The sequence below is a fragment of the Canis lupus genome, chromosome 36 (assembly GCF_003254725.2).
Source record: "Canis lupus dingo isolate Sandy chromosome 36, ASM325472v2, whole genome shotgun sequence".
NCBI lineage: Eukaryota > Metazoa > Chordata > Mammalia > Carnivora > Canidae > Canis > Canis lupus.
Window position 1 is genome coordinate 18997429 of NC_064278.1, and position 27822 is coordinate 19025250.

The 27822-nt window shown below is 37.0% G+C and overlaps 2 protein-coding genes and 1 long non-coding RNA gene across 15 annotated transcripts in view; 2 read left to right on the forward strand and 1 right to left on the reverse strand.

Moving 5' to 3' along the window:
• LOC125754439 (basic proline-rich protein-like) overlaps window positions 1-9216 on the forward strand; it is a 139159-nt gene extending 129943 nt beyond the window's left edge. The window contains exons 3-4 of one of the 2 annotated variants that reach the window (XM_049106304.1): window positions 8200-8331; window positions 8461-8805. In XM_049106304.1, coding sequence (XP_048962261.1) covers window positions 8200-8331; window positions 8461-8477 — 149 coding nt within the window. In that variant the 3' untranslated portion in view covers window positions 8478-8805. Of the gene's footprint in view, window positions 1-8199 lie in introns of both variants that reach the window. The other variant, XM_049106299.1, reaches the window with a different exon arrangement.
• Window positions 1-27822, reverse strand: part of CHN1 (chimerin 1) — a 224027-nt gene that overhangs the window by 31807 nt on the left and 164398 nt on the right. For 8 of the 12 annotated variants that reach the window (XM_035697138.2, XM_035697150.2, XM_025460238.3 and 5 more), the window contains one exon: window positions 16792-16869. The exons of 3 other annotated variants lie outside the window; for them this stretch is intronic. In XM_035697138.2, coding sequence (XP_035553031.1) covers window positions 16792-16869 — 78 coding nt within the window. Of the gene's footprint in view, window positions 1-16791; window positions 17705-27822 lie in introns of those variants that run through there. One more of the 12 variants, XM_025460247.3, reaches the window with a different exon arrangement.
• Window positions 13451-14540, forward strand: LOC125754441 (uncharacterized). Its single transcript, XR_007408677.1, has 3 exons — window positions 13451-13635; window positions 13970-14034; window positions 14319-14540. It is a non-coding gene; the product is annotated as an uncharacterized LOC125754441 (long non-coding RNA).

The following is a 27822-nucleotide window of genomic DNA, read 5'->3' on the forward strand; positions in this document are numbered from 1 at the left end:
GGATTCCATTTCCCCCAATTCTATGCAGGCCTTATTTACAAAGTTTAAATTTCTTTATGGCTTGCTTCATAATCCACCTTTCCCCATCCCACCTCCCAAATAAACGCTATCTCAGCGAGGGAGAAATCTAAGATTGCAGCTGAGTTGGGCAGCCCCTGTGGCGCAGTGGTTTAGCGCTGCCTGCAGCCCAGGGCGTGATCCTGGAGACCCGGGATCGAGTCCCATGTGGGGCTCCCTGCATGGTGCCTGCTTCTCCCTCTGCCTTTGTCTCCGTCTCTCTCTAGCTGTGTCTCTATGAATAAATAAATTTTAAAAAAACTTAAAAAAGATTGCAGCTGAGTTAATAATTGTGGTGTAGACCAAGTGAACTAGCTTCGACTCACGCATAACCATATTTATGCTAGAACACAAACACAGTTTCTTGTGTCTGTGTTCTGTTCTCAGCTGCCAGAATGGCTCTTGACACAGAGCCATCAATTTGAAACCTAGGAATCAGGCAGTAGTTTCAAAGTTCAGATCAGAACTTAGAACCATCAAAAGTTTCCAGGGATTCCATTTATTTATTCACTTTTATTGTGTTACAAGGTACAGACTGTAGAATATATGACATAAAAATGGATATGAAAAAATATAATCAGTAATTTAAAAATATTTTGTTTCAAAATATGAGTGTTTCAAGTATTAGAAAACCCTTGATTTTAATGCTTAAGATTAGAAGCAAATTTCTTTCATCCCTCCCCCCACCCTACACACAGGAGCTTTAATGAGAACTTTACCTCTAAACTGAATCATGGGTAAAGTTTAAAACTGTCAAATGCCATGATCTCAAACACTTTACTTTGAAAGTTTAGATTCATTGCTTGGATGAATAAGTTTGCATTCAAGTATCAGTAAAAATATTTAAAGATACTTAAAAAATACTTTAAAAAATCAACACAATGAATCAATATAAAGTTGTATTATGAAGATATGATAGGAAAGTGAATGAATCCTACTTGGTTATGCAATAAAAACCACTGTACAATCCAGAGCTGACTGACAGATGATCTATACACATAGTATAGACAGGTAAACTGAATACCAAGAAACAGAACCCTCAGGCCAATCCACATTATCTTATGATCCACAATTCCTTAAAGCCAAGATTGTGCTAATATTAATAGTTCCACACAAACAGGTTTCCGTTTCTTTTTGGCTTCAGTTGTCATCTGAAGTTCATACATTATGAACGGAAGTATTTCTAGAATAAACCAGGAAAAAGGTTAGAATAAAATGCACAAGAAACTATTAAACTAGTGGTTAAAACCCCTTTTAAAGTTCCAGTGGAAAGAAAAAGTTCTAGTCGAAGAGATTCAGATTTTCTCTACAGTTTTTCTTCTATTTCATTGATTGCTGCTCTTACCTTTAATATTTCCTTCCATTATTTGGTTTAATTAGGTCTTTCTCTAGTTTTAGGTAGAAGCTTAACTCATTGACTTAAGACTTTCTTTCCTAAAATAAGCATTTAGTGGTAAAGATTTCACCATAAATACTATTTTAGCTGTATTTCACAAATTTATGATATGTTGTATTTTTCTTTTTATTCAAAGTATCTGTAATGTCTCTTGGGATTTCTCCTTTAATCCATGAATTATTGAGCAGTAAGCTGTTTAATTTCTAAATGTGTGGGAAATTTTTCAGATATGTGTCATTTTGAAATTTAATTCTTTTGTGGTATAACGATATGCTTTTGTATTATTTCAATCCATTTACATTTATTGACTTGTTTTATGGCTAGAATACGGTCTTGCTGAATGTACCATGTTTACTTGAACAGTGTATGCATTCTGTTGCTGAGTAGAATACTTCTATGAACATCAATCAGGCCAAACTGGTTAACTCTGTTGTTCAAGAATTCTCTTTACTAATGTTCTGTTTGTCTGTTCTATCACTGAGAATCAAGTGTGGGGATCTCCATCTACAATTGCAGATTTGTCTATTTCACTTTTTAGCTCTTTATGTATTTTTAACCTCTGTTTTTGCTGAATATACATTTTATTTACTTATTTATGTTAAAGATTTTATTCATTCACAAGAGACAGAGAGAGAGAGGCAGAGACATAGGCAGATGCAGGCTCCATGCAGGGAGCCTGATGTCAGACTTGATCCTGGGACTCCAGGATCACGCCCTGGGCCAAAGTCAGACGCTCAACCACTGAGCTACCCAGGCGTCCCTGAATATACATTTTAAATTAGGTTCTCTTGATAAATTTTACCCTCTCTACTCCCACTAATATTCTTTATTCTGAAAACCACAGTATTTTATATAACCACTCTAATTTTCTTTGAATTATTGTCTCCATGGTATATCTTTTACTTTTGATCTCTCTGGGTCTCTATATTTAGAGTGAGTTTCTGTGGATAGTATATAGTTGGATCTTGTTTTTTTAATCCAATCTGACCACCTCTGCCTTTTAGTGGAGTATTTGGGCCATTTCTATTTGAGGTAACTATCAATATGACTGGGTTTAAAATTGCCATCTTCGTTTTGTTTTCTACATACTTTGTTCTTTTGTTCCTTTTTCTCTTCCATATTTTTTAATAAATTGCATATTTTATGGATCCCTTTTGTCTCTGCAAATAGCTTATAACTGTTTAGTTTTTTAGAGTTTGCTCTAAGGTCTATCTATAGGATATCTTTAGCTCATCAGTCTATCTTCAAAGAATATTATACCACTTCAGGGGCAGCCCCAGTGCTCAGTGGTTTAGCACCGCCTTCAGCCCAGGGGGTGATCCTGGAAACCCTGGATCAACTCCCACATTGGGCTCCCTGCATGGAGCCTGTTTCTCCCTCTGCCTGTGTCTCTGCCTCTCTCTCTCTCTCATGAATAAATAAAATCTTTAAAAAATATATTATACCATTTCATGTATAGTGTAAGAATCTTATGACAGTATGCTTCCCTCATCCTGTAGGTAATGCTATTGTGGTCATATGCTTGTATAACCCATGTAATATTGGTATTTTTTGCTTTAAATAGTCAATTATCATAAATATTCATTAAAATGAAAGAAAAAATATCTTTTACACTTACCCACATATTTACCATTTCTGGCATTCTCTATTCTTTTGTATAGATCTAAATTTCCATCTGGTATTATTTTCCTTTTATCTGAAGTACTTCTTTAACATTCTTGTAGAACAGATCTCCTGGTGATGAATTCACTCAGCTTTTCTTTGTTTAAAAAGAAAATATTTTGTCTTCATTTATGAAAGGCATTTTGCTGGATATAGAATTCTAGGTTGGTAGGGTTTTTTTTTTTTTTTAGTTCTTGTTGAGTACTTTGAAGATGTCACTCTGTTGTCTTGCATAGTTTCTGATGAGAACTCTGTCATTATTTTTCATCTCTATGTAAAATGTATTCTTTCCCTCCTCCCCTTCGCCTTTTAAAAAACTTTCTAAAATATGTAAGCATATGAGTGACAAAAAAAATTTTGTTTCTTCCTTGACGTATTTTCTTTACACTGAAATAACCTTTAAAGAAGTTAATAAAGAGGGATCCCTGGGTGGCGCAGCGGTTTGGCACCTGCCTTTGGCCCAGGGCGCGATCCTGGAGACCCGGGATCGAATCCCACATCGGGCTCCCGGTGAATTGAGCCTGTTTCTCCCTCTGCCTATGTCTCTGCCTCTCTCTCTCTCTCTCTCTCTCTCTCTCTGTGACTATCATAAAAAAAAAAAAAGTTAATAAAGAAAATAGTAGTGTACAAATTTTCTTAAAAAAAAAAAGTACATTGTATTTCTGTGTATGAGTGTGAACATTTAAGATCCTATAAAGCCCTAAAATTATAAACATGCAGCTGAAATATGAAAATAAAATTAAAGAGAAACTGAATACACGTTTAATTTCTAGATCTTAGTGATGTCCTCTTTACATTTTGATATCCTATGTGAAGGATGAACAATTTCCTTCCAGGCTGAAGTAAAAGTACTAAGTCCTAAATTTTAGGAATAAAATTTTTCTTTCCCATAACCTGGTTTTCTCCTTTCTAGCTGCTTTTATAATTTCCTCTTTAGTACTGGCTTTTAGCAATTTGATTATAATATGCCATGGTGTTGTTTTCTTCATATTTTTTTCTGGTTTTAGTTCACTATACTTTTTGGATCTGTAGGTTTTCATCAGAATTATAAATTTTTTGATCATCAGGTCTTCAAATAATTGTACTGTTCCCTGGCCCCTCACCACTGCTCCGTTGGACTCCAATTACACTTTTAAATTAGATGCTTATACTGTTCCACTAGTCACTATGCTATGTTAATTCCTTATATATATTTTTTAATCTTTCATTTTGGATATTTACTATTGCTATGTCTTCTGGTTCACTAATATTTTCTTCTTTGATGCCTAATATGCCATTAATGTCCAATGTATTTTTCATATCATAAAATAAAAATAAAATCTTTATAAGTAATCTCTATACCCAACATGGGGCTTGAGCTCACAACCCTGAGATCAAGAGTCACATGCTCCACTGATTAAGCCAGCCAGTTGTCCCCATTTCAGATGTATTTTTAATCTCTAGAGATTCCACTTGGATTCTTTTAAATAGCTTCAGTTTCCTTACTGCAGCCTTTATTGCTAATTTAGTCCTGCTACTGAGATAATATCCTTTTGAGGACTTTTAAACAATGCCTCATATATTATATCACATTTTTTCTACTCCTCCTGGAGGAGGGCAAAACTATTCTCAGCCCTCTGCCAAATTAGTGAAATTAGTGAATTTCGGTAATTGTTTGGCCGACTGTCTTCTGGTAGTTTTTCTTTTTAAATGGGCTCCTTTCATAATCATGTAGATAAGTACTTGCTCTAAGAGTCAAGAAGACCCCTATGCAGATCCCCAGAGCTCTATGTACAGCTCTGTGCCCCCAGGGACAATCCCCCAGAAATTTTAGCTGCTTTGCCTTACCAAATTCTGATCTCTGTCTTCAACTTGGCTAGACCAATGGGTTCTCTTCAGATTCTCCCTCTGTATGTTGTGGCCAAGAAACTGCCTCCAACCAGAAAATGAGAATAACCTTAAGACTCCTCTTATTGTGTTCCTTTTTTGAAGTATCACAGTACTGTACTACCTGTTCAATATCTTAGTGTAGTTTTATATATTTCTTGTTATTTAAAAAGTTATAAAAAGTGGAAGTTCAGATGTTCTTATTTCTAAAATCTATCTTTCATGTGAGCTTGAACCTGGGATTTCTCTGGGCTTCAGTTTCCACACATACAAAATTAATTAGTAATTCTCAGTGTCCCTTATAAAGGCTGAACTTCTTCAGGATTCTTTTGTCAGCATGCTCTATGAACATGTCTCTTCCAGCAAAGTGTTACACTGACACTTGTATTCAGTAGGTTGTATACTAGGACCTTAGACTTAGTGACTTCATTTTGTCATTGAATGTGTTGTGGGTGGGCATGCATGCATGCATTCACTTATTTTAGCTGCAAAGAATAAATGTCTTCTCTTTGGGTACTAGTTCTCAACCCAGATGAATTGTATGGAACTGTCCCCATCCAGGAGAAAGTATGTGACTTTGATCTAAGCCAATCAGCACATTCCATTCTCCTGCCTAGAGTTACTGGTTCAGAGATGGGCATATAAGATAAATGGGCAAATGCCTGCCAGGCCCAGACCTTTTGTTTTCAGTCTCATTTTGAGCTGACTAGAATCAGAGAATATTTAAATGGAGCCTCCGCAGGCTGTCTTGTTACCACAGGAAGGCTGCCAATGAAGACAGAGCCAGAAGAAAGGGTTCTGGTGCCATTTTAAGCCCCCAAGTCAAAGGATACCAATCACCACCAGACCTTTCCTACTATGTGAACCATTAAATTCCTTTTTTTACCTTAGCAAGCATGAGTTGGCTTTTCTGACACTTGCAATGGAGAATCTTCAACTGTTCCATCAAATGGTAAATATCAATCAAATAGATTTTTGAAAAGCATACTGAAACAATGTCAGCCAACTGTGGAATAATGAGCTATACTAGCAACCATCAAAACAAAACACATGCTTCCTAGAGATGGACCTTTTCTTTATGAGCAAGGGCACTCTATAAACTCATTAGGCAGAACCATAAGCAGTTATCTGGGTGTGACACATTAGGGGCTGGGGCTCCAAAAAGGGATTTCTATAAAACAGAAAGAGTCAACATAATATTTTAGGCCTGATTTGGGCAAATCCATTCACATCACTAGCCAAAGTATGTCATTTCTAATACAACAGACTTAAGGATATCACCTAATACAACAAGAATCCTCAGATATCCATTACCTAAAAATGAATATATTTTGTTCTAATTTTTATGGCTGCATAACTTAAAAAACACACCCAGCTCTATTTTTGCTCCCCAAAGAATATAAAAATAATTTTTAAGTGAGCAGTTGAAGATGTTCCTTAGAAGTGTAACATCACTGGGCTATTTCCCTTTTTCTTTCTAGCTTTCCTATTTTGCAACCAGAAGAATCTTAAGGTAATTTAAGAAGAGGGGTTAAGAAACCTGAAAAAAACAAAAACACTACCGGTATGATGTTTGTTGGAAAAATAATTTGTACTGGTTTCTCAGATACCACCAGTACTTGATAAAATATTTAAGAAAGAAAAATTATGTTTTTGTGAATTCTCTTCACTTAAAAAAAAAAAAAATCTTTTGTAGGCCTATCTTCCACACCTGTATCTCTTCTGTCCTTTGCCTTCATCAAAGAGCCCAATTATATTTTTGTATGTACTATTACATAAGAATAATGAAAGCTGCAAGCTGCCTAATGATGACAGTAAGTATACGGAGATCTAGGGAACTTGGCACTATAGACAGTAACTGGGTAAGACGTTATGACATGTACATATTCTTCAGTCATATGCTTTCACCACCTTATTAAAGCTGTGGTAAACTTCACTCCTAAGGATGACTTTCCTCTGAGGAATGTTGACATAGTGGGTCACAAAGAAGATGAAGTATGACAGTATAATGTGAATTATACTGTCAATTAAACAAGGTTTAAAAATTAGATATAAAATATTACATATATATATCCTATTAGATTACAAAATAACCAGAATACAATTAAGACTCAATCCTCAGTTAAATCTGGAAGGTAAGAAGGGATTTATGAAACAAGTGACTACAAAATGTTGCCTTTAACATACCGAAGTGTCCCAAGTGTGTGAAAAACTTATCCTTGAAGGTTAGATTATTATGTGTCCACATAAAGTATTAAGAGAACAGAACTGTTGTAGAGGTGACTTATTATTGTGTGTTCTTCCTATGGGTCTATATCCTTATCTTATTATTGCAATGAGAGTCCTATGCCAGGCTGGTTCTCTACTTTGAGAGAAATTTTGGAGATGCCAATTTAAAAAATTTATTTATTTATTTATTTATTTATTTATTTATTTATTTATTTATTTATTTATAAAAAAGATTTTATTTATTCATGAGAGAGAGAGAGAGAGAGGCAGAGACATAGGCAGAGGGAGAAGCAGGCTCCGTGCAGAGAGCCCGACGTGGGACTCAATCCCGAGACTCCAGGATCATGCCCTGGGCCGAAGGTGGCAGTAAACTGCTGAGCCACCCAGGGATCCCCCAATTTTTTTTCTGAATTGAAGAATAACTGACATACAATGTTGTATTAGCTTTAGGTATACAAAACAGTGCTTCGATATTTGTATATATTACAAAATGGTCACCACATTAAGTCAGTCTAGTACTATCTGCCACCATACAAAATTGTGACAATATTATCAGCTAGATATGCTACGTTGCACGTTTCATCTCCATGTCTTATTTTACAACTGGTAGACTGTACCTCTTAACTGCCTTCACCTATTTTGTTCATCCCTGCCACTGCTCTACCCTGTAGTAATCATCAGTTTATTCTCTGTATCTGAGTTTGTTTCAGTTTTGTTTGTTCATTTAATTTTTTTTATTTTAGAAAATCTCACTTTTGACTGGCTTCAGATCTAGAGGTTTCTACCTCAGAGAGGACAGCCTTTGTATCTTGGCAATCTGTTCAGTTTTTCTTTGTCCTCCTTCATTCTCTTGGTCAAAAGTTTGACATGTTCTGTAGCCTCTTCCCTATTTTTCTTAGTAAGCTGTATCTTTAGAGCAATACGCAGATGTTTGTGTTGTAGGACATGTGGAGTCACATGACATGGAATCACTGGTGTTTTGGTTCTAGGTTTCTTACCTACTTTGTTTAGGGGCTTTCTTATAACACACCGATGGACATCATCTTCTTCAGACAGAATGAAAAGTCTGGATTCTGCTGGATTTTCTCCTGGACCCCGGGCAATGAGGCACAATAATCTCAGTGAGTCCAGGAATATCCCTTTGCCTCCTCTCCTTTTTTTTTTTTTTTTTTAAACAATGACCAGGTTGAGAACACAGAGATTGGTGTCCACAATGCAACCCCAAACAGATTTGCATTTTCTTTCTCCAGTCCTCCTTGGTTTGTAGCAGGAATGGCTCTTACTCAGCAGCAGATGGACATGGCCATGGATCAAGACACCATTCATGGGGAAGCCTTGTCATTGCCACCACTGATGTGGACTATGTAACCTTTCCACTGTTCACCCAGAGCATCAGGACCAATTTCTGTGGCCATATGCTTCTCATAAAAGGTACGAAATTTGCGTTCATCATCTACTTCATGGAGTTTCCGGCAGCCAATAAATGAAAGAGAAATGTTCAGCTTCATCCTAAAGCAGCCTATACCTCTGAGTTGCCATGGAAAAGAGATGTTTTGATTTTAAATTCCGCATATAATAAAGTAATATAGTGTGCATTTCTGTGTCTTAGTGTAACATCCTCTGGGTTCATCCGTGTTGTTGCTAATGGCAAGATTTCATTTTTTTATGGCTAATATTCTACTTTACACATATACACACCTCACATCTTCTTTAGCCATTCATCTACTGATAGACAGACATTTAGGTTGCTTCCATATCTTTCCTATTGTAAATAATGCTGCAAGGAACACAGGGATGAATATGTCTCTCTGAATTAGTGTTTTCATTTTCCTCAGATAAGTACCTAGAAGTGGAAATACTGTTATAGGGTAGTCCTGTTTTTAATCTTTTGAGGAAACTCCATGCCATTTTCCAAAGTGGTTGCACCAATTTACATTTCCACCAACAGTGCACCAGGGTTCCTTTTTTTTTCCATATCCTTGCCAACACTTGTTTGTCTTATTGATTTTAGCCATTCTGACAGGTATGAGGTGGTAGCTCATCTCCTTGTGATTTTGATTTGCATAGAGATACCAAATCTTCTTAAACATATCAGCAGGATGGACATAAATGCTAAAAATAATCAATACAATGTTAGATGTAGTTGTTTGTCAGAGGATCTCACATTAAGAGATTGGTTGGGAATAAGAATCAGAATTTGTTCTGTTAAAAGTAATAACCCTAGGGGCGCCTGAGTGGCTCATTCATTTGGGTGTCTGACTCTTGATTTTGGCTCGGGTCATGATCGCAGCCTCATGAGATAGAGCCCCATGTCAGGCTGGACGCTCAGCTTAGAATTCTTTCTCTCCTCCTTCTGCCCCTCCCCCTACTGACATGCATGCACACTCTTTTTCTCTCCCTCTGTCTAAAAAAAAAAAGGGTGACAACTCTATATTTTAATTTCAAGGCTGGCCTGAGGTTCTCTTTTTTTAAATTTGCTTTTTAATTGCATAAAATAAATAGTACACTTAATAAGTTCTACCAAAATCTCCTAGTGAGAAAGACAAACTTCCAAATCTCTCCAAATTTTAAAGTAGCGTAAGCAAAAATAGACAATTGGGACTATATCTAATAATAAATCTGCATAGCAAAGGAAACCAGCAGGGTGAAAAGGCAACCTATTGCTGGATCATAAGGTAGTTTTATTTTTAATTTTTTGAGGAAGCTTCATGCTGTTTTTCATAATGACTATCAATTTACATTCATATGAACAATGTACAAGGGTTCCCCTTTCTCCACATCCTCACCAATACTGGCCATCTTTGGTTTTGATTTGTATTTCCCTGATGATTTGTGATGCTGAGCATCCTTCAACATCTCTATTTGCCACATGTGTATCTTTTGAGAAATCAGATTGCTTTTTGCTGTTGAGTGGTAGGAATTCCTTATATATTTTGGATACTAACCTCTTACCAGATATATGGTTTGCAAATATTTTCTCCCATTCCATAGGTTGCATTTTCATTCCACCAATTATTTATTTCCTCTGCTGTGCAGAAGCTTTTATTTTTTTATTTTAAATATTATTTATTTATTTATGAGAGAGAGAGAGAGAATGAGAGAGAGGGGCAGAGACACAGAGGGAGAAGCAGGCTCCATGCAGGGAGCCCAATGCAGGACTCGATCCCAGGACCCCAGATCATGCCCTGAGCTGAAGACAGACGCTCAACCACTGAGCCACCCAGGCATCCCTGCAGAAGCTTTTAAGTTTGCTATAATCCCACTTGTCCGTTTTTGTTTTTGTTGTCTTTGCTTTTAGTGTCCTATCCAAAAAATCACTGCCCACACCAATGTCAAGAAGCTTTTTTCTTATGTTTTCTACTAGTAGTTTTATAGTTTCAGGTCTTAATTTTTTTAAAAATATTTATTTACTTATGATAGAGAGAGGAGAGAGAGAGGCAGAGACACAGGAGGAGGGAGAAGCAGGCTCCATGCCGGGAGCCCGACGCGGGACTCGATCCCGGGACTCCAGGATTGCGCCCTGGGCCAAAGGCAGGCGCCAAACCGCTGAGCCACCCAGGGATCCCTAGTTTCAGATCTTAAATATTTAAGTCTTTAATCCATTTTGAGTTGAATTATTGTATATGGTGTGAAATAAGGGACCAATTTCTTCTTCTTCTTTTTTTTTTTTTTTTTGGCATATGGACATCCAGTTTCCCCAACATCATTTACTGGAGAAATTATCCTGTCATTATTTAGTGTACGTGGCACCCTGGTTGAAAATCAGTTGGCTGATGATACATGGATTTATTTCTAGGCTGTTTCATTGGTTTATATGTCTGTTTTTTTTTTTTTTTAAAGATATTTATTTATTTATTCATGAGAGACACAGAAGGAAAAGCTGGTTCCCTACGGGAAGCCTGATGCAGGACTCAATCCCAAGACCCTGGGATCATGCCCTGAGCCAAAGGCTCAATCACTGAGCCATCCAGGTGTCCTTACATGTCTGTTTCTATGCCGGTGCTATACTGTTTTGATTACTATAGTTTTGTAATAGATTTTTAAATCAGAAAGCACTGTTGCCTCCAGCTTTGTTTTTGCTCAAGATTGCTTTGGTTCCATGCCACTCTTAGGATGGCTTTTTCTAGTTCTGTAAAGAATGCCATTGAGATTGATAGGAATTGCACTGGCTCTGAAGGTCACTTTGGGTAGTATGTATGGTTAAGCAATATTCTTCCAATCCAAAAAAAACATGAGTTTCTCTTAAGTATAACATTTTAAACTCTCTAGCCTCATAAAATGGCCACAAAGCAGTATAAGCAACTATGTACAAAGCTTGTGAAATGTTTCTTTTTGGATTATTAATGGCAGGCAGTCGCCTTTCCGATGACCTTATGATCTAGTTTTGTACTTGAGGAGTCATAACCAGCTCCTCAGCTGGCATTACACAAACCATAAAAAGGATAGACGAAGCTGAAGCTGCTGAGGGGCAATGGAGAGGCCTGGATGGAAATACATGATGAGTCTTTGTGGTCCTGCTCATCACCACTAGGGACAGAGATAAAAAGCAAAGTAGCTAACATGTGTTTATCATTTTTGGCTTCTGTAGCATCTGCTAAGTACCATACCAAACAGCAACAGAAACAATGCCTACAGGGATCATGTCCAATCTCCTACCTTTCCTCCATGACTGCCCTAAGGAGAGAGAAACCCCCCCTCTGCACTGAGCTTTATTATTTTTATCTCCTCTTGCAAGTGACCCACATTAAGACTTGGGAATTTTGTCTGTGTGTATATACATAGACATATATAAATATATTTGTTTAATCTAGAAATAAATAAATATTTGAAGGAAACCACTTATTCCTTTAAAGACACTCCATGTTTATACCCACAGGAAGGGCAATGATGTTTAATAATGAGACATTTTAGGTTGCCTTTTCCATTACTCATGTTGCATTTAACTTCTTTTATAATGCTATTAATTCAAAACAATTCTCAAATTTCTGAGCACTTAAAATGTGAACACAGATTCTCCAGTCAAATATAAGACAACGTGATATTTTGAGTTTTATTGCATTTAAAAATTGCAACATTATAGGTCTTAAATCATTAGAAGAACCTATATTTAGGTTGAAATTTCCTGTTGCATGAGAAGTGATTTCAAAATAACAACCCTCACCACCACCAAGGTCCCTCCTGTCGCACTGTATGGTCATTTAGTCATTCAGCTGATGTGTCTTGAACATTTGCATTTTACTAAATGTAGGGAAGGGGAAAGAAGAGTGAAAATGAGCAAAGCGGGAGATGGTAGTGGTGTGATGGTTGGTGGGGATAATACAAAGGTAGCCCAGTCGGTGAATATGGTAGTTCACTGACTGTTGATATAACCAGTTTTAAAAAATATTCCTTCATATATAGGTTATTTTAATTCTTTCTAAAAATGAACATAATATATTGTCCTCATATGGGCCTTAATGAAGTTTTAAAAGTGGAAAACAGTAATTATATTAACAAATCCAGTGCTTCTCAACATAATTTAATCTGAATTGTAAAGATCTTTTTATTTTTAAGCAATCTACACCCATTTTGGGGCTTGAACCCTGAGATCAAGAGTTGCATGTTCTACTGACTAACCCAGTCAACTGCCCCAAGAGAATCTCAGAGCTATAACAGAACTTCTAGATCATGTAGTTAATTCTACGTTTCATACTAACTCTATGTTTAATTTGTTGGTTTATTTTGTGTTTATTCTCAAATGGGAATAAAATGAGGACCACGGGGCTTGAATCTGTTTGTGTCCTTTGAAGGAAAGTCCACTTTCAGCCAAGCTGGCCACTTCTATCCTTCAGTTAATTGAACAGCAGCATGACTGTTTTGCCAGGATCACTATTATCACTTTGAATCAGTAATTTTAGTAAATATTATAAGGTTCATGTTATAGTCTCATTTAATTACAGTATCAATTCACATTTCAGGATTCATTGCTTGCATATTATCTTGGAAACATCAGATCTATTAATATGTCACATCTTTCATTTATATTCAGAATGCAAGTATCAGACTCTAAAATGAACCAGTCGCCACTTCAAGACTACCTTAAAAAAAGGGACTAAACTCCTATTTTAAAGTACTCTCTCACTGTAATAATGTTCTTTTAATTACTTACTTTGCCTAAGTAGCCGGGTTTCCTGCGACTGTTCTCATTATATGGAATCTTAACTTTATTTTATAAATGAAACACCAAATAGTTAAATCTGGAAAGAGTAAGAGACATCAAGAGGATTTCACTGTACTCTGTGGTGCATGAAAATGCAACTGCTCTTACATAACATCTAACTCTGCCTGGGAGCTAAGAAAGAAGCAAGAGCTTTCTTTAGCCCCACAATCATGCCAGGGTTCTCAACTGCATCATGACCTCTGTACCTGGGCAAGAAAAAGTCTTGGTATGGATTCAGAAAAAAATATCCATTTAGGGGTAATTTGTGGTAACAAAAATAGTAGCTACCAAGTACCTAACACATACTAGAACTCAATTCTGATGTAGAATCACGGGATTTAAAGATAAAGCAGTCTGCTCAAGGTCATAGAAATAATAAGCAAGCTCCTGAGGGCCAGGGCCGGGTCTCAGTTATCATTCTATCCACAGAACCTCAGATGTAGGATATAAGGACAGAATCACTGCTACTGGAGTGCCTCTGTCTTATGTCAGAGATTATTTGTTTAGTTTTTAAGTTTGCTCAAGAAATTAACACTTGTTCTCTCTCTCTGTTGTGTTAGGACACGAGCAGTTCTTAAAATGAGACGTTGATCCAGGAAAGAGTTAAAATTATTTTTGCTCCAAGGTATGTTGACAAATTATGATCAGCTTTAAAGGATGTGGTACATTTATTTTTTAAATGATGACCTCCCTAAGAGAGACAACTATGTTTCTTGGGATAGATTCTTTATCAAATCCTTATAAATAACAATAGAAAAAATTAAAAAGGCCGTGTTACATAACAGTAAATGGGAAGCCTTCCTGCTTTGTTTCATTTTTTTCTTTTTAAAAACAACAACAAAAAAAACCCCAAAACACCTGTCTGGAGTTAGGGCCTGGTTGATTTTTTTTTTTTCTTTTGGATCTCAGCTTGGTGAGTGCTTTCAACCAAAGGTATAAAGCCTTTTTGGCTTTACCTTCTGAAATGAGATCTGGCTGCTGTCCAACATCACGGAGCAATGTTACATAACAAGGCAGTTCAAGACACAAAAAAAGAAAACCACATTGAAAGGAGGCTTTGGAGAGTGGGCTCGTGGAGAGCAGAATCCACTTTTGCCAACATAGAAAATGGGGGTAAGGCCATATGAACGATTATCATCATATAAATGCTCAGGGTTCTTCCTACTATAAATCTCTGAACTGTACATACTTACATATTTCAAGCCGTGACCTTCTAAGTGAACATTTGTGTGGGAGAGAAGTGCTCCTGCCACAGAGCCTGAATTCTTTGAGGGAGGATGTTCTCGGAAGTCAAGTATGACTATCCCTCCCACCTTTCTTTTCTCTTTTTTATAATGCCACCCCACAGAAACATTTTTTTAGATAACAAGGAGTAATTTCAATGGAAAGAGTCAAATTCTGAGACTTCTGACCTTATTAGCAACTGTAAAAAATATGTAATAGAACTTCACTGTCTAATATGAGCTCTTTCCTGAACGTTAATACTTCTTAAAAAACAGCCCACTTGATTTCAATTTTTTAACTCCAGTGAAGGAAGCAGACTTCTTTTTAATGTACCCCTCCCCACACACACTTTAAAAAAAAAAAAAAAACCCACAAGTATCTTTCTGTTTGGGTACCAACCTAAGGGTCCCAACTGGTCCCCAAGCCAGCACTTTCTAGCTGTCAAAATTTGCTCATTAAAGCCATGTGTTAAATTAAAATTGAGAAATTACTTGAAGATTCAGCCAAGCCCCCCTACCCCCCGCCCCCCAAACCACAGAAAAGAGAGAGAGAGAGTGAATGTGCTTGTTTATGCAAATCCCTGAACGGACTTAGCACTAAAATGGCATCATTAACAGGTCAGTTCAGTCTGTTCCTGCTAAACACACTACAGGGGACATCTTTGGGGATATGTTTTCAAATCTCAGCCATTTCTTAACAGTATGCATAGTTTCTTGCTTAGAAACCTTAATGGCTCTTTTACTAACATGCATATTTATATTTGCAAAAGAATTTACTCAATTTACCAATTTGTCATGCAAGAAGAAAGGCCTACTACCTCGCATGTACTGTTTTAGTTTCATAAATGGACAAGGTGGTTGAGACTGGATGTACATACTGAATAGTCTCAATTTCATTTGAAATCAAAGATACTAGTTGAAAAGTAGGGTCCTTAACAATATGTTTAAGGGGGAGAAGAAAAAGCTATTTGGTTTACAAATATTAGCAATCTTTATACAGTCTAAACAGTTTAGAATTTATTCTTTATCACAAAATGATCTGAAGATCATAAGAATCTATTCCTCACTAAAAAAAGTAGAGCATACTGGGGTGTGGGATTTAGCATTTGTAAAATAAATAATTGCTAGTGTTAAAAATCAGGATGAATTGTAAATTTGAAATGAGATCTTCTGCTACAGAGCCTGGTACATTCTGAATGAATGTATCTGCTATCCAGGTTTCCAGCCTATCATCTTTTGAAACCATAATGGCCTATAAAATGAAACCATATACCCTCTAACATTAGAACTAATGACATTTTGTCTAAACTAAAGACAGAAAACTTTATCATAAAGTTGTGTAATTACTGTAAAGTGACTGCAGAAATGCTGGTGCATCTACCCACGAACTGGAACTGCGTGTTCTTATGCACAACCTCACATGGTATGTTTTCCCAGGTAGGCTGCAAAGGACCCAACTTCAAGGCCTTATATCATGCTATGCATACAGGCAACTTGAATCCACACACATATCATCTTGACGAAAGAGGATTCAAAGTATAATTGGTAAAACACATTAACACAATAATTACACACACACACACACGGAAAGCAATACTCAAAAAGTAAAGAGAGGCTGCTTGTATCAGCAGTAACAGTCCCGTGGTAGCCATCCTCCTTTCATCATGGTCAATTCATTAACAGAGGAGAAAAGACAGAAACTGTGGGAAATGCAGACCATCTGCTCAATCCAGATGCAACAACACACGCCTCTTATATCCAAAGCTTTTTACCAGAAAGGAATGGAGATAAGATCTAATCCTTTCGTGAAATATCTGACAAAGGTAGTTAGACATATTTGCATCACAAATAAAAATAATGCCCAAATCATTACTAAATGAGACCTCTAAAGGTCAGTCCAGACTTGTACCATTGAGTGTACATTAAGTAGAAGACTAAATCAGCATGAGAGAAAATGGAGTTGGATTCTATGAGCTTTAGTCAGCTATTCCTTAAATAAAATCATGCTTAAAACATCTTCATTCCTTAAACAGCAAGAACATGTTAGTCCAGTCATCGTAGTTTTAAAAAGACATCAAAGGTACTCCTCTAATACTGTATACTGCAAGCAGTGTGCATTTTCTCTCTTCTAAGAAAAGGTTAAAAACAAACATTCTTACCTTGAAATTGTGAACCTTTTCATATTTTGGAATTTGCTCGTTTTCTTTCAGAGTTGCTCTTCTAACAAGTGATGTCAACTGCGAATAAGCAAAGAGTTTCAGAGGTTGCCAGATTGTCACAGACGACTTTTGAGAACCCAGTTTCATTCCCAAGGCTGCTATCAATAAATCTTGCTGACGGCCCTCTTGTTTTGATTTGTGAACTGCAGCTCTATTAGTTTTCCTACCCGACCAAGACTCTTTGGATGGCATTTTGGAATTCACAGGAAAGAAATAAAACCTATATTGATCTGTGTCTGTCGGTGAACTCTATTCAGTTAACAAATGAGCATTCTGGCAGCCGGCACAGAACCCTAATCTACAGAGAGCTGCAGAGAAACATCGCGGAGAGGTGGAGGAGGATGATGAAGCACTTCTTAAAAAGAGGTCGACTAACCAGAAAAATTCTTCTTTCTTCTTTTTTTTTTTTAAAGGGCTCTATATTTAAGCTTCTGAAAACTTAAGAGTCTGAACAGAAATAAAGAGTCGATGCTGACACACAGAACATTCAGCATCTCTCTATCCCTTTTCAAAAGCCATGCAATTTTGACAAATGATACATTTCTAAAAGCTTCCTTCTCTATTCAATATATTACTGTCCATTCTGGATGAAAGATGCCTACATACTGCCTGCAGTCAGCTTCTAGCAGCAGACACCCTGTGGAGCCCCTAGCAGGGAGGGTGGGGAGGGAAGGGATTTGACAAGGAAGGCAGGATTAGACTGGCCACCGTAAGAAAGGAGAGAACCAATGAGCATCAAGCAACAGTATTTAAGTATTGTATTCCTCAACTCTGTCTCTTTTCCTCCCTCCTCTCATGTAAGATTTTCTTGCTGGCTCAAGGCAAAAAAAAAAGAAAAAGAAAAAAATAAATCAGTGGGAAGACAATGAGCCATGAATGAGTCATGCATTATTACAAAATGGAATATTTCTTTTACCTATTAAAAGCAAAAGAAGATTAACATACAGCACCAGATTTCAAAAGAATTTGCCATCACTGCCTAGTAAATTAATGAAAGGTTAATCCATATCTTCCTTTGTGCATTATAGACTGAGACTGGCTAACAAGGACCTAATTTTATTTAGGATGAACAAAAACTTGTATTTTGATGAAAAAGAAAAGGCTTTTAACATGGGAGCACTCTATTTTCATGTAGAATAAGGAGGGTGCATATAATACTGCTACCTGGAAGTGGTCAGTTTTTGTTTCCCTATAAGGAGGAAATTTGTTGTGAATCTATACATAAATGATCCAATCTCTATTTTAATTTAGTCTCAACATTCTTAATTCAAACAGCTTGAGGCCAGATCATGGAGCCAGCTGGGGAAAGTTTCTCATGCACACAGGTCTGAGTTAGATATTTGCTGATATAAAAAGTGGGAAGGGTGCTGGGTAAGAGACTTAAACCCAGCTTCATTTAAGAGGAATACCTATACTTTTTGCTAACCTGCTATAAGAAGCTAAGTTTTCCCATACTGGTTCCCTAAACATCTCCCATTTCTTTCCTCTTGTTATAGTAATTAAGTTTAACCCATTATGATTCTAATAATTGTTGCACTGTGCTTAAAGAATCAAAAACTGTATTTTAATGAATTCAGTCCATTTGCTTACCACAATTTATCTCAGACTTCATAATCTACTGGGGACTATGTGCCCAATGCAGATTCTAGTTTAATTAGGACATAAAGTTATACTTAAACCATGCTAGCTATTAGGAATACTGATGACTGATTTTCTAAACATCCCCAAATACTTTTATTCTTTTAAAAAACTTTCTAAGAAAAAAAAAAAAAAAAAAAAAAAAAACTTTCTAAGGACATCTGGCTGGTTCAGTGGGGAGAGCATGCAACTCTTGTTCTCAGGGTTGTGAGTTTGAGCCCCATGCTGGGTGTAGAGATTACTTAAAAAATTTTTAAGGAAAAAACCCCACAGTTTTTGAAATATTTTCTAATAAAAGGCAGAACTTAATATTTACATCTACAGGTATTTATTTCCACAAATTTATACCCTTATGTAACTAAATAAAACAAAAAAATCTTCCTGTTCCAGGAGAAAATACAATGGAAAGAACTTTGCTTGCCTAACCTAAATTACTTTTCAGCTTAGACCTAGTTTGTCATGTGATGACTAAAAATATAAACGCCAACCAACCCTTTAGTCATGTACAACCTAAGGTGAAATTTATCCAATTCTCAGTAGACACTAGAAAAAGATTCCAAAGGCAAGTTTAACAGTAAATTTTTTTCTCTATATAATGTTTAATGTTTACATTACTATGCTAAAGAAAACAATCACCCATGGAATCCAAAGCAGCCTTTTTTCCTATTTCTGATCAAGATCCTTTGTTATAGACCATCCCGATATTCAGTTTAAGTAACTAAAATTCAACCAAAGCACAAAAAGATGGATGGCAGAGAAAATTCACACCTGGGCAAAAGTACGTATTTTGTCTTTGAGAGGCAAGTATACCATAGACTCCATAGTCACTTTTCTTCCCAAATAATTTTTGTATCTAATCGAGACATACTGGATTAATTGCAATTTGGGCAGCTACCTAGGGCAACAGGAGATAGAAAAAAAATAGTCAAGGATGAGGTTCTTAGTGACCCTGAAAGGGCTAGGGGTTTTCTGGCCACATCATGCCTTCAGTAACTTGCAATAATGCAACTTCTGCATTAATTTTGCTGCAGGAGCTCTCAAGTCATAAGAACTGCTAATTCTAAAATTTAGAACTACTATCAATGTTCTGATATTCATCCTTTTACTTATCTGGCCATATTTATTTATTTTATTTTTTTAAAAAAAGAGTGTATTTACTTATTCATAAGACACAGAGAGAGAGAGAGACACACAGGCAGAGGGAGAAGCAGGCTTCTTGCAGGGAGCCTGATGTAAGACTCGATCCTGGGTCCAGGATCACACCCTGAGCTGAAGGTTGCTCAACCATTGAGCCACCCAGGCGTCCCTCTCTGGCCATATTTAGGTAACTGTAGAATCTATTAATGATAGCTATCATTTATTTTATTAAGTATCCATATCCCAGGCCCCTAGCTAAGCTAAGCATTTTACATACAGATTCCCATTAAATCCACAGAAAGATGCCCATGAGGTATATATTACCCTCACTTCATAGTTGAAAGAACAGAGGCCAACAGAAGTTAACTTTCTGCACAGCTAGTTGGTGGTAGTTAAGAGTTGGCCTCTTAAACATTATGCTATATCCACCCAAATCCAAAAATGAGAAGAAAATTTTGAAGACTGAGGGTAGTTTTTCTCTCTGATTCTCTGGAAGGTGGTTTCCCTAGTTATTTCCTCCTTTCAATTTTAAAGAGCAGCCAGAGATGGTAAGACAGAGTATGGATCCAACAACGGATGGAGAGAAAAAGTAATGCTAGCTAACATCCCTAGATTTCAAGTTCAGCGCACAGTACACACAACAGGCAATGCAGCCTTCGAGGCGCTGTTCAGACACGCCCTCCTTTCTGAGGCCTTTGAGGATCTGCACCAATAAGGTGTGACTTTACCCATCTGTGAACTTCTGCACCCTTCCCTTGCTCATTAATTGTGAGATGTAGCACACTCCATCTAATATCACAATTCCTGTGTAGCTGTTCATATAGGCTGGGTCTTGCACATCTTAGTATATACCTTGAATTTAGCACAGTAGCTTACACAAATAAAGGTCCATTAAGTATGTAGTTAAAAAAAATACCAAATGAAGGCACCTATTTTTATTGAGGGGCAGTGTATTATAATAAAAAAAGATGGGATCTGAAATCAGAGACACTAAAGTTTGAATCCTAATCTTGGGAGATTTGCTTGGTGCCTTGCTTACCTCATTTACATACATGAACAGGGCAGTTTAAAAGAGATGACATATAAAAGAGGAACAGACTGCCTACTAGTAAGCACTCACTAATTGATGGTATTACAAGGGTGCCCTGCCGAATATTAGCTGCAGGTTATGCTGTATAATGTAAGACATAGGTTCCGGCTCTCAAGGAGTTGATAGATCAATCTGCTTTTGGTTTATACCATACAAACATGCCTGGAAACTCCTGCCCTTCCCTTTGGATTATGGTCTTTACCAAATCTCCCAAATTCAAACTCCATCTTTTATAAGGCATATTATGACATGCATATTAGCTGAGGGAGCAGGAGTGGGAGGGGTGTGGAAAGTGTGAAAGGAAGGATTACCAGCATTTGGTAAGAAGTCAGAGCAATGTTTGATATTATCTTATTTATTGGCCACACCAATCCTGGGATTATGTTGTATAATGAACATTCTACAGAGGAAGAAATGCTCATAGAGTAGCTTGCTCAAGGTCACAGTCAATAAGTTAAAAGTTTGTGATCTGAATCCCTGTGTTTTGTCTCTAAAGTCTGGAATCTCTTTCTGCTACCTTATAATGAGAATAGGAAATAAACCCAAGGTGTTAGGGATATAGCCCCCTCACATTCTGGTTCCATGATAGGAAAAGGGTGGGGTGGGGATCTAAACTGACAGGGCACATCTCCCACAAGGTCATTCCTGCTGGAAACAGCAGCAGTATCTACTTTTTCATTTGGACTGTAACCCTTTGGCCTGCCCTAGACCTAACCCTGGCCACCCCTGATACTGATAGCACTTTTGTACATTCTCCTGTATGAGGGTGATGAGCCTCGAGAAGGCAATGGAGAACAGGCAGTTCTACAACCCTCTGTTTCTACCTCCATCCACACCATCTAAAATACAGAGAAATGGACTACAAAAATGGTGTGTGGGTAGCAGGAGGCAGTTGTGTGAGGAATAAGGAACAGAAGGGGGGAAATAAGTGACCTTGGGAGGGAACACATTTGCTGTTTTTCAAATAAAGAAATTTCTACCACTGACCCTATTACCTGTTGTTTGTCTAATAAAAATAATTTGGGGGATCCCTGGGTGGCTCAGCGGTTTAGCACCTGCCTTTGGCCCAGGGTGCAATCCTGGAGTCCCGGGATCGAGTCCCATGTCGGGCTCCTGGCATGGAGCCTGCTTCTCCCTCCTCCTGTGTCTCTGCCTCTCTTTCTTTCTCCCTATGTCTATCATAAATAAATAAATAAATAAATAAATAAATAAATAAATAAATAAATAAATCTTTAAAAAATAATAATAATAAAAATAATTTATGTGAAACTCATCTCTCATTTTTACCAAGTGTAGTATAATAGGATTAGGGGTTGTGGAGACAGACAAAAATGCTGATCTTAACCCTGTCATCTACTGGCTGTGGCATATCCTGGTCAAGTTACTAATTTCTTTTAGTCTTGTTTCCTTACGTGTAAAACTGATTTAAAATACTTACATTATAGAATTATATGAGATAATATATGGGAAGCATTTTGCATTATTCCTGGCAGACAATAATCAATAAGTGGAAGTTTCTCTCCTTTCCTTGTATCCAAGGACTTCTATTTCCAAGATCAGGGTTAATTTAGTGGGACTCTGAGATAGTTAAGAGGCCCAAGGCACACTGGCCTAAGCAGTGTGAGCTTCAGGTTAAGTTGTAACCAGGTGCTTTAAGGACACATCACAAGCATCACTCTTCTGCAAACCTTACTTTATCCTGCCCTGGCAATCTGATCTCCCAGGCTCAAACTCTGAGAATCCATGTTCTGTCCACTTTCCCACTTTAAAACCTGCTTACAGGGAAGGGTCTTATCAACTTATTCATGCTAAAGTACAAATAACTGATTATACTTCCTTTTCCACAGATACCTGGTTTGTTTGATTTGTTATTTATTTATTTATTTATTTATTTATTTATTTATTTATTTATTTATTTATTTTAAGATTTTATTTATTTATGAGAGACATAGAGAGGCAGAGACACAGGCAGAGGGAGAAGCAGGCTCCATGCAGGGAGCCCGATGTGGGACTTGATCCTGGATCTCCAGGATCACACCCTGGCCCGAAGGCAGGCTCTAAACCACTGAGCCACCTAGGGATCCCCCATACCTGGTTTTTAATACCGGACCAAGATTTAAACCAAAAGAATAAGTCTAATTTTCAACATTAGAACTCATTAATAGTAAGAGTATTCTCTAGGAAACTGGAAGGACCTCACACAGTCACCTCCTTTGAATATCATCATTATGCCACAGACTCATGAACACAACGTTCCAGTTAACTAAGTATAGTCAACGTTCCATCAGAAAAACACTATGAACAAAAGTTCTGGTTGGCATGGCACAGAGGCTTGGAGAGATGAAGAGTAACTGGATTAACGACTGGATAAACCTGGTTCAGTTTTAGCAAAATTCTGCAATTTCTATAAAATAATAACATTCAAATATTAAGAACACAACTTTGATTTTTGGGGTCAAGGATAGTAACATAGGAAGATCCTACACTCACCTCCTCCAGGGACATACCACATCTACACCTATTTATAGTGTAACTCCTCCTCAAGAACTGAGGGTTGACTGGACAGCTTCTGTACAACAAAGGACAGACTACACAGAGAATGGGAAGAAGAAAACTGCTACTCCTGAAACTGCAAACCGCAGTGGGAAGGGATAGTACTGAGGGAGTGTGAGCAGGCCACAATTTAAACAACAGAGGTGGGTAGGGGGATGAGGTAACTGGGTGATGGGCATTACGGACGTCACTGGATGTAAAGAACACTGGGTGTCATACACAACTGATGAATCACTAAACTCTACCCCTGAAACTAATAAAAAATAAAAATTAAAAACTACAATATAAAAAGATTCAGCCCTAGAAAGAGAAATAAGGAAACAATTTTGTTTAAAACTGTACCAAAAAGAATAAAATAACTAGGAATAAACTTAACCAAGGAGGTGAAAACCTATACTCTAAAAACTGTAAAACACTGATGAAAGAAACTGAGGATGACAGAAACAAATGGAACAACATTCCATGCTCATGAATTGGAATAATTAATATTGTCAAAATATCCATACTTCCCAAAGCAATCTATAGATTCAATGCAATCTCTATCAAAATACCAATAGCATTGTTCATAGAAGTAGAAAAAATAGTCCTAAAATTTGTATGGAACCACAAAACACCCCGAAAAGCCAAAGCAATCTTGAGAAAGAACAATAGTGCTGGAGGTATCACAGCCCTAGATTTCAAGATATACTAAAAATCTGTAGTAAGTAATCAAGAGAGTATGGGCCTGGCACAAAAACAGACATAAATCAATGGAACAGGACAGTCCAGAAATAAAGCCATGCTTGGATTGTTCATTAATCCATGACAAAGGAAACAAGAATCTACAATGGGGAAAAGACAGCCTCTTTAATAAATGGTGTTGGGAAAACTGGACACCTACATGTAAAAGAATGAAACTGGTGCCCTTTCGTACACCATAAACAAAAATAAACTCAAAATGGAGTAAAGACCTAAATGCGAGATCTGAAAGAACAAAACTAAAAGAAGATATAGGGAATAATTTCTTTGACATTGGCCTCAGCAACATTTTTAAGATATGTCTCCTCAGGCAGTGAAACAAAAGCAAAAATAAACTATTAGGATTACACCAAAACAAAAAGCTTTTGTTTAGCTTAGCAAAGGAACCCATCAACAAAATGAAAAGGCAACCTACTGAAGGGAAGATAGTTGCAATTGACATATCTGATAAAAGGTTAGTATCCAAAATATATAAAGAACTGATACAACTCAACACCAAAAAGCCAAATAATCTGATTAAAAATGGGTGGAGGATCTAAACAGACATTCTTCCAAAGAAGACAGATAGATGGCCAGAGACACATGAAAAGATGTTCAACATCACTCCTCATCAGGGAAATGCAAATCAAACCCACAATGAGATATCACCTCACACCTGTTAGAATAACTAGAGTCAAAAAAGATAAACAACAAATGGTGAGGATGTGGAGGAAAAGGAATCCTCCTGCTCTGTTGGTGGGAATATAAAATGGTACAATCACTGTGAGAAATAGTATGGAGATCCTCAAAAACTTAAAAATACCTTATGTTCCAGAAATTCCACTACTGGGTATTAACCCCCCAAAGATGAAAACACTAATTTTTAAAGATACGTGTACCCCTATGTTTACTGTGGCATTGTTTACAATAACCAAGATGTGGAAGTAACCAAGTGTCTGTTACTGAATAGAGAAAGATGTGAGATACACAAACATATACAATGAAGTATTATGACTCAGCCATAAAAAAGAACGAGATCTTGCCATTTGCAACAACATGGATGGACCTAGAGGGAATTATGTTAGGTAAAATGAGTTAAAGACAAATACCATATAATTACACTTATATGTGGAATCTAAAAAACAAAAACAAAACAAAATAAACAAATGAAAGTAGAAATAGACCATAAATACAGAGAACAAACTGATGGTTGCCAGAAAGGGAGGGGATGGGCAAAATGTGTGAAGGGAAGTGGGAGCTACAGGCCTCCAGTTAAGGAATGACTAAGTCATAGGGATGAAACGTACAGAACAGGGAATAGAGTCAATGGTACTGTAATACAGTAGTACAGTGACAGATGGTAGCTACACTTGTGGTGAGCACAGCATAATGTATAGAGTTGTAGAATCACTATGCTGTACCCCTGAAACTAATGTAACATTGTGGGTAACTATAATTCAATTAAAAAAAAAACAGCTTTCCCAAAACCTCCAATATCAAGTTATATCATGAATAGTGGATTTAAGCAAGGCTCATCCTAAATACAGATTATTCATACCTTTCCCCCTGATTTATAATTTATAACCTAAATTCTCTCCATTAGAGCCAAGAATGGAATATATTCCAAGGTACTTAGTGACAATATGTCTCCTTACATTTGTTAACTGATAACTGCAGGTTACTATACTGGGAAATGCTTCACATGGATGATGTAGTAGTTGTTAAAACAATCAATAAGGCAAACATTATAATTCTCACTTTGTAGATGATGAGACCAGTTTAGAGAGGTTAAGTACCTTGCCCAAGGTCATTCAATATGTGAAAGGAATAGGATTTGAACTCAGGCCTATGTGACTTCAAATTCTGTCTTTCCTCTAGACTGTCCTGCTTCTCATATTACCTATTGTTAACATGCAATTCTGAAAGGCTATCATTTGAATAAATTTCTAGATCATTTAAATTCTGGTACCCTTCAGATCACTAGTTATTTTCGTACTGCTTATATCTGAATTTATAGTACCTACCATATTCATCAATCAAAATTTTCAAATGCATTTTAAGTCAAACAGTAAAGACATCTATACAGAACTCTATAAATTCCTTTAGTTATGTTGGGATAAATAACTTTTTATGTTGCACAGGAAACTCTTAGATTCTGGTAGGGCTCTAAATTTTTATGCTACTGGCATGAGTCACATCATAATTCCTAACTGGGTCTTCATTACATAGCTCCTCTAGCATTAACATAATATCCATCTAAACAGAAAATAAAGCACATCACTGCATTCATGTCAGTGTATAATAAATTTAAATTATACTAACACTGACACCACCAAACTCTGTATACTCTAACATGCTCCCTGACAGACTCATATGTACTAATTTTAAACACAGGACATTTGAAAACATAATGCAAACAAAAAAGATCAGCCTTGCCTCCCTTATTCTTTCAAGAAACAACAGAAATGATCAAATTGTCCAAGCAACGGTTTTGAGGGAGTGTTTTGCACTCTGCATGAAGAACACCAGGCCCTGGGCGGGGGTGGGGGGGTGGATGGCACACAGCCCGGTTTCCAAGACTGGCTCTGACGGATGCCAGCCAACTCACTGAACTTTTCTCGACTAAATGAACTCCATGGTGTTCTCTATATTTGTAATAGAAAGTCAAAGGAAAAAGGAAGATTCATACTCATTCAGCACACAGGGGTATAAAGACTTGGGTGTGTCTACTGGGAAAGACCCTTCAGTCAGTCCCCACAAGGCAGCTCTGGCTAATTTGCTACAGGCTTTTGTCTGGTACTCAGCCATGTAGGCTCAGAAACTCAAGGTGATCACATCTATGTCTCAAGAGAGAGTGACATTATAACATCAAGCTCATAAAACTGATAAGGTAAAAGCAGAATGACAGTAGTCTAGTTTATAGTAAGGTAGGAGATAAAATTATCATAAAGCAAGTGACCAGTATTCTCTTTTCTGGTAACATATCTATACTGGAAACAAAAAAATAATTAGGATGCTGATGAGAAAGGAACCAGAACAAGTGGAGTGGGTTAGTTGAAGTGATACTGAATGCAGAGTCAAGCCATTTGTTTAATCCTATATAATTAGGATGGCCCTGCTAACAGATAACATTCAATGTCCAGTTGGTGAGGGGCCCCCCTCGTCTGAAATCAGTGCTTAGATGGACCTAAGCAACTTCCACCTCTGAGTTTTTTTCCAGGTGTCTCTTTATGATGGTTTTGCATATTTCTGTTCAAATATAAATGGTGATTTTAAAGTTAGTTCTTAAGACACAGTCCTATGTCTCCACTTGCAAGTTCTTAAAGAATACTAGATCGTAGCCCTGATGATAACAATTTATATAATAGGTGCTGGGGAAGATAAAATAAATGGAAGATGTTTTCTTATCCTGAGTTATGTAATTACAAAGTAATATATACATGTAATATATGTAAAATTACCCAATAAAACATTCTAGTCTAACACTCTCCAATATTCGGCCACTGGCAATGATTGGCTGGATGGTGATGATCATAACAACACTCTTGGTTCTTCCTAATGAAAAGCTGAAACTGGCTTCCATGGGAAATTCTCAATTTTTCTCCCTCAATGAACCTGAGGGAGTATTCCTCTGCGTATTTTGGTTAAAAATAAAATAAAATAAAATCCAAGTCTGGCTCTTTAGCTGTTCCCAGCTCAGTAACACACAGAGCTTTAGATTCTACAAAGTGCTCTGTCACATAGACTACTGCCCTGCATCCTCACAGTCCTGTTCTTCAGAAGAAAAATTCTGTGATGTTAAGGCATTTGCAGATAATCAGTAAGCAAAGGAGCCA